Source organism: Acipenser ruthenus, chromosome 11, assembly GCF_902713425.1.
Source record: "Acipenser ruthenus chromosome 11, fAciRut3.2 maternal haplotype, whole genome shotgun sequence".
Classification (NCBI taxonomy): domain Eukaryota; kingdom Metazoa; phylum Chordata; class Actinopteri; order Acipenseriformes; family Acipenseridae; genus Acipenser; species Acipenser ruthenus.
The window spans coordinates 20,811,671-20,823,233 of NC_081199.1; the positions used below are offsets into that span (position 1 = coordinate 20,811,671).

At 37.5% G+C, this 11,563-nt stretch overlaps 1 protein-coding gene across 1 annotated transcript; it reads left to right on the forward strand.

Annotated features, from left to right (window-relative positions):
* Positions 1 to 3,240: 3,240 nt before the first annotated feature.
* On the forward strand, positions 3,241 to 6,757 carry LOC117426214 (ADP-ribosylation factor-like protein 4C). The gene has a single exon (XM_034043595.3). The coding sequence runs from the start codon at positions 4,019 to 4,021 to the stop codon at positions 4,595 to 4,597; it is 579 nt and encodes a 192-aa protein (XP_033899486.1). The 5' UTR covers positions 3,241 to 4,018; the 3' UTR covers positions 4,598 to 6,757.
* Positions 6,758 to 11,563: the final 4,806 nt, after the last annotated feature.

Genomic DNA, 11,563 nt, shown 5'->3' on the forward strand with positions numbered 1-11,563 from the left:
CAGATTTGGGATGCATGCATTTACATTGACAAGAACAGTGGTACAAAATGCTTTTACAGATGTGGGTTATGAAAGCAGGATTGTTGTGTATTTTACTACTACAGTATATATGAGATGGAATGTAACAAATCATTGTAACAAAGCTTCTAAAAGCAATACACAAACAGTTCTACATGATGTATTTAGCACCTCAATATACATCTGGCTGTACACAAGGTTTTAACATGAACCCAGGAATAAGCTAGGCTGAACTAATGAAGTACGTTTAAAGTCTAGTCTTGAATTCCAAACTCTCTCAAAACTCTTTGAAGGGTATTCCAAAGTTTAGGATCAAATCCACAAATCCTTTTAATCAATATCACAGCTTTAGTAGGGAAAGGCAAACAGGGACTTGTGGGATACAGCCTCTGTTGAATTACCCGCTCTGTAGGGTTTTCCTGTAAAAAGTGATCAGTAGAAAAACACCAAGGGTCTGTAAAATGGGAATTTCCTGAAATGTTTACTATGGAAGTTGTTTCACCTTCAGTGGGTATGTTCTATTTTGATCAAATCCTACGTAGGCCCACTTGAACATTTTTCCACTTTGAATCAATGATTGAATGTGAGCACCATCTTTAAACAGTGTCATGTTTTAACAGTTATCACACCTCATAACCCTAAACAACATGATGAAGACTGATGCTGTTTAAAGACAGCTCTCACATTAAAACAGGGTGCAAAGGAGGAGTAGGGCCCTCAAAAGGACTACAATTACACAAGCTGGTTTCATTACACATGGAAAAAATAAGAATGTGTGACAAAATGACTTCCGTAAATGAAAACAATAAGATTAGTAGGGTTGCATGAATAGTATTAAGGTACAGCGCAGTATTGAAAAAATCAGAAAATAAAGTAACTCAATATATAAACCAAACAACACGATATGCATGTTTACAGATTACTTCTATTTTTAATTATTAACCTTTCATGCATGGCGACCGCGTAGAAACTCGTTTCTAGTCTTTACATGGGGATATATGACAGATGCAACTGCATGATGACCTCATATGAGGATGCCATTTTTCCCCATATAAAGCAATGGCAAAAAATTGAAAGAATTGTCAATGAAAAATATATTTTTTCCAGCTATGAAAGGGTTAACGTGTGTTGTACAGAGTAACAGATATATTGACCTTTATATTAATTGTCACTTCTTTGTTTTAATGATTATTTTGCCAGGTTACTGATGAAGTCCTGATAAAGAAATCCATGTATTCTCATTTATTCAAGAAGTGATATTAAACATATGGATGTTGGTAGTAAACATGTCAGTGCTAGACACAAAGTAGTGATAAGGTTGCACAGTGTGTAGATATAGATTTGATTTATTTTTCACTTATCACTTAATTGTTGCCAACCAGCAGTATTCTGCCCATACAACATTCCTGCTGAGGTAGCTAAAAGTGTCAGCTCATCCCCAACTGAATGCAAAGATCAAAGTAATGAAATCACAGAAATTGTAAAACACATAACGTATTACAAAATACAAGACAATAAAGTACTGGCATGTTTTTAGTCTAGAATTTCACACTCACATATAGTCTGCAGACATAGCAAGAAAGTCCCCGTCTTATCAATTTAAAATAAGTTCATGCATTAAGTTTATATCAAAAATAAACAACAGTTAAAGTTAGTCTCTCTACAGCTTTGACTTTTCAGATTTGGTTCAGAAGTAACATAAACTTGTTTGTCCAAGTTATTTATATGGATCGTATTGTAAAATAAATATATTTATTTATTTATTTTACTTTAGACACGGCTAGTAATTGGACAGATGCATAAATGCAGAACCATTGTGATTTCCAATCTGCTTGGTTCCTGACTCCTGGAGAGAGTTAGATCAATGACAGTGTTGAACTTTTTCAGTCCAGCACAGGTAGCATTGGGGACTCAAATGCCTGCTTTTAATGGGAATAAAATGAACACCTGCGTGCTGGCCATTGTCCTGGGTTTGGTAGCTCACATCCACTGTGGAGAGCCTGGGTGTAAAGAGGTGATTGGCTTGGGGAACGCAGTTCGCACTGACCTTCACTTCTCCTGAGCTGCTGTAGGGAGAAAATGAGAAAAACTGGGGTCAAATAATTCAGCAGTCAATAATGAGGGAGGTAGTGAGAAGCTTGTCATGGATAGTAGGAAACAGAAGGAGTAGCAGACTATCTGAACAAAGGAACTCATCTATTCCTGCTTGCTGGATGTTGTTTTTCTGTTCTGGGAAGGTTTAATTCACAGAAAGCGAACATGACCTTTTAGCACAGCACCCCCCCCCCCCCCCCCCCCCCTCGTGCACTGAAATGTGTGGTACAGAAACAAACACAGAGCAGCTCAACACTGATAACGAATCACTGGGAAACAAAGTCTGACCTCCAGGCAGAGAAAACATCCTCCCTCTCTCTCTATCTCTCTCTCTCTCTCTCTCTCTCTCTCTCTCTCTCTCTCTCTCTCTAACTTGAGAGTCACTTCTCAGTTTTAACCCTCATCAACATAACAAAATATTTTTTGTATGTTACCCATGTTCATGTTTCTTTAAAATGTTATCAGTGTGTAACCATACCCAAAATGCAATGTATAATAACATTAAAATTGGTAGCACCAAATGTAGACAGGTCTGTACCAGCAGATGGCGCGTAAGTCTTATGTCTTGTTGTGACTAATCATTTATCGAGACCTAAAATACCGTTTCACAGAATAGACCCCTAAATCAAAACTAGTCAAAATAGTTGGTCTGGGTAGGAGAAATACATAGATTACTTCATCAGCATATGCACACGCCATGCATCAGGTCCTACATGATCAAAATGTGAAAAACTACGATAAACCTATTATTTCCAGGAAAGGTTCGATTTGTCATGAAAATGCTGCTACCGGGGGATTGATTCTGATGCTAATGTTAACCATATTGGTTATCTTGTCTCTAAACCTTATCGCTACAGTCAGATAAACAGTAGTAATTGGATTTGGGGGGGGGCTATTATTAACCCCTTGGCACTCGCCGTTTAAACGGTGAAAATAATCCATCCTATTCTAGCCCTCCCCCAAGCTTTGTTTACATAATTGCACGACATTCAAGTGGTTTGCTTCGTCAAGTGGGTAAATTCGCCTGCCTACTTGTAATTATTTTGTGTTTTTTTACCTCGGGAAGGTCTTGGGAGAATTGTCTGAAAAAAAGCACCATTATCACTTTAAATCTCGAACGCCTTGAGCAAGGGGCGGGGCTTGGGTATGCAGCGTTCCGAGAGACTGCTTCTATGCAAGCTGAGAGAGTTGGGTTACTATTAGACAACTGCTCTGCTGGAAAGGGACTGTTTACAGGGACAGGCTCCTAACCACACCAACCCAGTATTGAGATTAAAAGAAAAGGACTTTGTTCACAGACGAGGAGCAGGGGGGACACTAAACCGTCTGCGTGTGCACACAATTGTTTTGTATTATTGTTAAGGTAAGATATCAGAGACACAGAAAACAGCATCGGACTGGGAATTGTAAAAGTGTAGCTTCAAGATACAAAGTTAAAAAATAGTAAACATCATTGAACAACCTTTTCCAGCTGCAACAAGAAACCAAACGGAATTCTTCAGTACAGCAGATGCTGGAGACTGGTTCTTTTTGGCACAGCGTTCTGACGAATTGAATTGTACATTGGATTTGAAATACGATTGTTTGAGGAACTGCCTCGCTCGTGCAGCTGTGGGATTAAAATTGAGCGAGGTGGAATGTTGGATTTATTTACTTGCGAGAAAATACAATTACGTTGATTTTCTTTAAAAACAAACCACTTTAGTGTTAAGTTGGTGGACATTACGCTGTAAACACGCTGTATTTTGACTTTCTCCAGCTGTGTATGTAGCTAATTAATGAATTGCCTTCCAAACACAACTGACTCGTAAAAATGGAAAACGAGTCTCCTTGATTTTATTTTCCCTAAGCTGTTTTTTCCCAGCTTGAGTATTGTTTGTAGCACTTAAACACCAAAATAAGAAAAATGGGAAACAGTTTTTCCAACATATCCGCCTTCCAGTCGCTTCACATCGTCATGTTGGGCTTGGACTCTGCTGGCAAGACCACCGTATTGTACCGGCTGAAATTCAACGAGTTTGTCAACACTGTGCCCACCATAGGGTTCAACACGGAGAAGATAAAACTCAGCAACGGCACCGCCAAGGGCATCAGCTGCCACTTTTGGGATGTCGGGGGGCAGGAGAAACTGCGGCCGCTTTGGAAGTCCTACAGCCGGTGTACCGATGGAATTATCTACGTGGTGGATTCGGTCGACGTAGACCGGCTGGAGGAGGCTAAAACAGAGCTGCACAAAGTCACCAAGTTTACGGAGAACCAGGGCACGCCGTTGTTGGTGATCGCCAACAAGCAGGACTTGCCCAAGTCGCTCCCCGTGGCGGACATTGAAAAGCAGCTGGCGCTTCACGAGCTCTGCCCCTCCACCAGCTACCACGTACAGCCAGCCTGCGCCATCATTGGAGAGGGGCTCCCTGAAGGAATGGACAAACTCTACGAAATGATCCTGAAACGCAGGAAATCTCAGAAGCAGAAAAAGAAACGGTAATTTTGGAGTCGTCTGTCTACCGCCTATTGACTATAGGCGGCTGTTGACTTAAGGTAAACACCTTAGTCATTCTGTCAATATCGCCCCAAACCAAAAGCAGAGGAAACGTTTACTTGGTCAACCTCTAAATATTATATATATAAATAAATATAATGTGCGATATTGGCCAGCTGTGTTTTGCCTTGTGGAAGGATTTGTGCACGTATTTGGAAGTGCTGGATTATGATTACTTTTTTTTTTTTCCCCTACCGGTCAACCAAAAAGTGTGCATTATTTATCGCATTTTGAAATGGGCTGGCCCTTCAGACGCTGCTATCTGGAAATGTAGCCTGCGACATTTTGGGATTTGTCGTATTCGATTACTTTCATAGGGAACACAGAAGAAAAAAAAAACACTGACAATGTCGGGATATTCCTGGTGTTTATATTTAAAATACGTTTTCATCGAACTTAATCGAATATTGCTTAGTTTTTGCCAGACAATTATCTACTTTTTGCACGTGATGTGGACGTACTTCTCATACTGACTGAAGTCAACCTAGTTCACTGCCGTGTCTATGACACACCTGTGTTTAACTAAAGACAACCAAAATGGATTGTAATTAACTGTACTTTACAGAAAACACATTAATGACTGCAACTCACAACAATATATATATATATATATATATATATATATATATATATATATTACACACACAAACACCTGGGTGTTTTCTTGAATCGTATACACTGTCACCATAAACGTGTTTTCCTATAGCATTGTTTAGAATATGAAGACACTTTTTTGCACTTTTGTTAAAAAAGAGAGTACTACACTGTAAAATATGAGACTTTATCCACAATTAAGCCAAAAAAACTGCAGTATTTTTAAACTAATTTTTTAAAGGTTAAGTGCTTGTAAAAGCTGTATTCATCTCTGAAAGAATCTTAGTTCCAAGTCAGACTGTTTCTAATATTTCAAATGTAGGTGGAAGCTAATCAAAGGAAACATACTCATTTTCAAAGAAAAGGTTCCCAATATTTACTTTAAAATGCCTAAACCACCAGTATTTGTGCAGTTTGCTGTGTTGCTCTACATGGGTTAAGTAAGTTTTTGACATTTCTAACCTAAGCACAAATTACTACTTGAACTTACAGGTAAAGGAGGTTGCCATCTGAGAGAGAAAAACAAACATTGGCTTGGAAATGGTTAATGTTTCAACATAATCACCCCACTTGACTGAATTCAGGTTTACCATGCAGTCATGGGAGCCAAAGTCTTCGGTCAACATTTTGTTGGGTTGCAAACAGAGATGGAGGGATGTTGTAACCTGTTAAAATATGTTTAAAAAAAAAAAAAAAAAAAATTAAACCACTAGGCACCAACTCAGTTTTGTTGGTCAAAGCTACAATTTTTTATGAACTTAACCAATCCCAAATGTTTAGATCTCCCACGTACAGTATAGCATAGCTGTTTTAGTCAGTGTATGTTAAAACGTTGATAAAGCCTTCTCCAAGCATTTTTCTAATTTAGTACAAGGTCACTTTTTATTACCACTGGTTATGCAGCGGTTGTTTACTGTTAAATTCTAGGACGATATGAGGAAAAACATTGACTGCTGCTTTACAGTATGGCTCTGTTATAGTATTCCCATGCAAAGACATTTTGTAGTCTAAGGAAAAAACAAGTGCAGTCAAAATGCAGTATATTGATAATGTGTTTTAAATATGCAACATGTTCAGTGAGCAGAAAATTACTCTGTCAGTGTCAGCTTTTTTGTAAACTTAAAAATGTTTTATTATATATTTTTTGTATGGCTCTTCAAGAATTCCCTGTTAAATGTATGGATCTTTTAGCCAAGAATTTTGGACATCTCTTCCTTATAATATGGTAATATTAGCACCCTCAAATCCTAGCAACAAAATGTGACAACACTTGAAATTTTGACGCAAGCTCCCTACGTTTCCTTCAGTTAATGGCTTGTGTGTTGAAACATGAAACTTTTTTCGGGTTAGGCTGGCCTTTCCCATCTCCAAATGTTACATTAAAATTGTCATATTTAAATATGTACATTGCATATTCTGTATGCGATTGAAAATACAAGATCAATGTATAGTGATTGCCCTTAGGGGAGTCTAAATAAAATCTTAATTTGATAATAAAAAAAAATTCTGTCATGTTGCAGGTGCTCTTCAATTTTTGTTAAGTTTACTTTTTATGTTTGTGTCTCTGAATACTACACCATTCATTTAAATTGGTCTAAGTTCTGTAACTTGTCACCCCTGGCGACAAGGATAAAGTGGAGACGTGCGATATGTCATGTTAGGGGACCGCTTTGCCAGTTGTGCTGTGAAAGGGCATGCTTTAGCACAGAGTCATTCCAGCTCAAATAGATAAAATCCCTTGGGTGGTGTTTCTATATTTGTGGTTGAACCACATATGACTTAGAAAATTCCATGATGCGTGTCGTGTGCAGGCAATAAAAAGCTGTCTAACTATATTCAGCCCCATGTGGTTCTACATAAAAACCCTTAGCATAGTTTTGTTATGTGAAAATAAAGGTAAAAAAGGTAAAGCTTGCTGTAAATTGTGCATTCAAAACTTCAAAACACTCAAACAAAAAGGTGAAACTTAAAAGATAGTAATTCAAGAAAACAAACCTTTCGGCACATGCCGCCTTCAGAATACTGAAGGCTCTTTTACCTTAGAATTTTGATTGAGTGTTTTGAAACTATGGATGAACAAGAAGTATTTAATAACTAGACTGCTGTTTCATAAGACAAACGTGATACTTGCTACAATAGATAGATAGATAGATAACTTGCTTCCAAATCGTACCAGTATTCTTCTAAGAAGTACCTACTTCATGTTTTTTAGTAGATAAATAGCTCTCAACTTGCCTAAAGTCTTCCATGAGATAGAAGATGATACAGGGTGCTGTACAATACAAGCAGATAGAACACTATGTACTGTATGTTTTATAATATAGTACAAATATTTAACCAGTATAGATTATTTTAATGTGACATAATTTCCATGTGAAATTGCATCAACATTAGTCGATTATATATTCTAAAGACATTACAGATGTCTGTATTGCATTAATGTCAGGGTCTACTATATATTATAGAGACATTTCAGATGGCTGTATTATATCAATATCAGGGTCTACTGTATATATTATGAAACTGTTGCAGTTGATTACCAAGATTTCTTGTCATTTCATTTGAAGGATTTGAACCCAGGCATCCAGATATTCACAGGAAGTTGTAGTCAAAAGTTTACATACCCCAATGGAAATGTATAATTTCTAGAAATCACTCAAAAACAAAGAATTATAGGAAAAAAAAATTGTAGCAAAAGTTTTGCTTTGGTGGACGAGGAAAACAATTTACAAGAAATAGATGTCTACAATTGTTTATTTCAGCAATTTTTTTGCAAAACTCCAAAAATGCTAATTCAAATGTATTCATACCCTGACAAGGAAAATGAAATTAATAACTAGTTGAGGCACCTTTAGCAATAATAACCTATTTTAAACGATTAGGATATTTGTCAGTGAGCTTTTGGCAGAATTTTTGACCATTCTTCAATGTAAAATTGTCCCAGTTCATTCAAATTCCAAGGACTTCTCTTGTGCACAGCCTTCTTCAACTCATACCAAAGATTCTCAATCGGATTTAGATCTGTACTTTGACTAGGCCATTCCAGAACCTTGATTTTTTTCTTTAACCATTCTGAAGTAGATTTTGATGTGTGCTTTGGATTGTTGTGTGTTGGAAAGTCCCGTTGAGCTTTAAAACAAGTTTGTAGCGGAGGGTTTCAGATGATTGGCCAATATCTTTTGGTATGCTATGGAATCCATTTTACCATGTATTGGAACTAAATGTCCTGTGTCATTAGAGAAAAAACAGCCCCATAGAAGGATATTACCACCTCCATGCTTGACAGTAGGTATGGTGTTCTTTTCTTTGTACGCCTCACCAGACTTTCCCCAAACATAGCGACTATCAGCGTGACCAAATAGCTCGATTTTTATTTCATCACTCGGTTTCGTAAGAGTGGCTTTTTCCTTGGCCTGCGGCCATTGAGACCTTCACCATGCAATACTCGACCTACGGTTGAAATGGAAACCCCAGTCCCACTTGCAGCCAATTCACTTTGAATATCTTTGGCAGCCAATCTCTGATTGTTATCAACCTTCATCACAATTCTGCTTGTTCTTGGTGAAAGAACCTTTTTTCTTCTAGACTGAGGGAGTGTTGTGACAGTACCATGAGTCTTGTACTTCTTGATAATAGAAACAATAGTTGAAATTGGGATACTCAAATGCTTGGAAATCTTCTTATATCCTTCTCCAGCTTTATGACAATAAATAACTTTCTGCCTAAGGTTTTCAGATAGCTCTTTACTTTTCCCATATTGACTTCTTGGTAATGACAGCATTCATCCTATGCCCTTTTATACTCTAAGAATGTTCACCTACAATCCAGCATTTTCTAGACTTTATATATATTCATATATATATATATATATATATATATATATATATATATATATATTAATATAATATATATATTAATATAATATATATATATATATATATATATATATATGAATATATATATATGAATATGATTTAAGAGGTACTGTCTTCAGTTTAGAATATTCAATGGAAAAACAAACCCTGATGTTTTGTAGGAAGAAAACAAACAAAACAAATGTTTTTATGCACACAATACTGCTCCAACCACCTTCCCCTAAGGAGATTAATTTATTTTGAACAGATAAGAACATTTCTATTACGCAAAGGCATGAGTTAGAGAGAACCACAAAATTGCTGTGTGTTCATTCCAGTTCTATATTGCTGTCTTGTCAGGATTATTGCTCTCGACTCAAGACTTGGTCAGTTTCCTAATCTAGAACTGTACAGAAATGACAGGTCTCAATAAAGATATGGATTCCATTGTCAGAAATTCCTGCTCATGAGATGCATATCCCTGGCAGTGTTGTCCAATTGTGATAAACTTGCTAAGTACAGTGGCTCTCAAAAGTATTCACCCCCCTTGGGCTTTTCCACATTTTATTGTGTTACAACATGGAATCAAAATTGATTTAATTAGGAGTTTTTGCCACTGATCAACACAACTAAAGTCCATAATGTCAAATTGAAAAATAAAATCTACAAATTCTTCTAAATTAATTGCAAATACAAAACAGAAAATAATTGATTGCATAAGTATTCACCCTCTTGAGTCAATATTTGGTAGAGGCACCTTTGGCAGCAATTACAGCCATGAGTCTATTTGGATAAGTCTCTACCAGCTTTGTACATCTGGATACTGCAATTTTTGCCCATTCGTCTTTGCAAAATTGCTCAAGCTCTGTCAAGTTGGATGGGGACCTTTGGTGAACAGCAATTTTCAACTCTTTCTACATATTCTCAATTGGATTGAGGTCCGGGCTTTGACTGGGCCACTCCAGGACATTGACATTTTTGTTTTTAAGCCACTCGTGTGGCTTTGGCTATATGTTTGGGGTCATTGTCCTGCTGGAAGATCAATCTTCTCCCAAGTCCCAGGTCTCTTGCAGACTACAGCAGGTTTTCCTCCAGGATTTCTCTGTAGTTTGCTGCATCCATTTTGCCCTCTATCTTCACATTTTGCCCTCTATCTTTCCAGGCCCTGACGCAGAGAAGCATCCCCATAGCATGATGCTGCCACCACCATGCTTCACGGTAGGGATGGTGTTCTCAGGATGATGTGCGGTGTTAGGCTTGCACCAAACATAGCGCTTAGCGTTGAGCCCAAAAAACTCTATTTTGGTCTCATCAGACCATAGAATCTTCTTCCACTTGGTCTCAGAGTCTCCCACATGCCTTCTGGCAAACTAGCCAAGATTTGATGTGAGTTTTTTTCAACAATGGCTTTCTTTTTGCCACTCTCCCATAAAGGCCAGTTTTGTGAAGCACCCGGGCTATTGTTGCCGTATGCACAGTGTCTCCCAGCTCAGCCGTGGAACACTGTAACTTCTTTAGAGTTGCCATAGGCCTCTTGGTGGCCTCCCTGACTAGTGCCCTTCTCGTCCGGATACTCAGTTTTTGAGGACGACCTGTTCTAGACAGATTCACAGTTGTGCCATATTCTCTCCATTTCTTAATAATGGATTTTACTGTGCTCAAGGGAATATTCAATGCCTTGGAAATGTTCTTATATCCTACCCCTGATTGGTGCTTTTGAAGAACCTTATTCCGGATTTGCTTTGAATGTTCCTTTGTCTTCATGATGTAGTTTTTGTTTGGAAATGTACTAACCAACTGTGGGACCTCCCAGAGACAGGTGTATTTAACCTGAAATCATATGAAACACCTTAATTGCACACAGGTGGACTCCATTCAATTAATTATGTGACTTCTAAAGACAATTCGTTGCACCAGAGCTTATTTAGGTGTGTCATAGCAAAGGTGGTGAATACTTATGCAATCAATTTATTTTCTGTTTTATATTTGTAATTAATTTAGAACAATTTGTAGATTTTAGTTTTCACTTTGACATTATGGACTTTTTTGTGTTGATCAGTGGCAAAAACTCCTAATTAAATCCATTTTGATTCCATGTTGTAACACAATAAAATGTGTAAAAGTCCAAGGGGGGTGAATACTATTGAGAGCCAATGTACGTTCTTAAACACATGTGAGTGTCAGAAGCTGCGGTAAGTGGAGGCTGTTACACTTGCATTTATGCTGCTTTTCTGCTTATGTCTGTCCCCATGTTAAACTTGCTGCATTCTTTAATACAAGTTACAATATACAAATATCAGGCTGCGCAGGTACATTTTACAGATATCTAGAGAACTGCTTATCAGTCGTGCTCAAACTTAATGTATTCATTTACACAAGCGATTGAGTGTATCAGAATCTGAGAGCATATGGAAACTGTATGTCATTATGGCACAGTTACATTTTTACATCCATCTAAAGAACG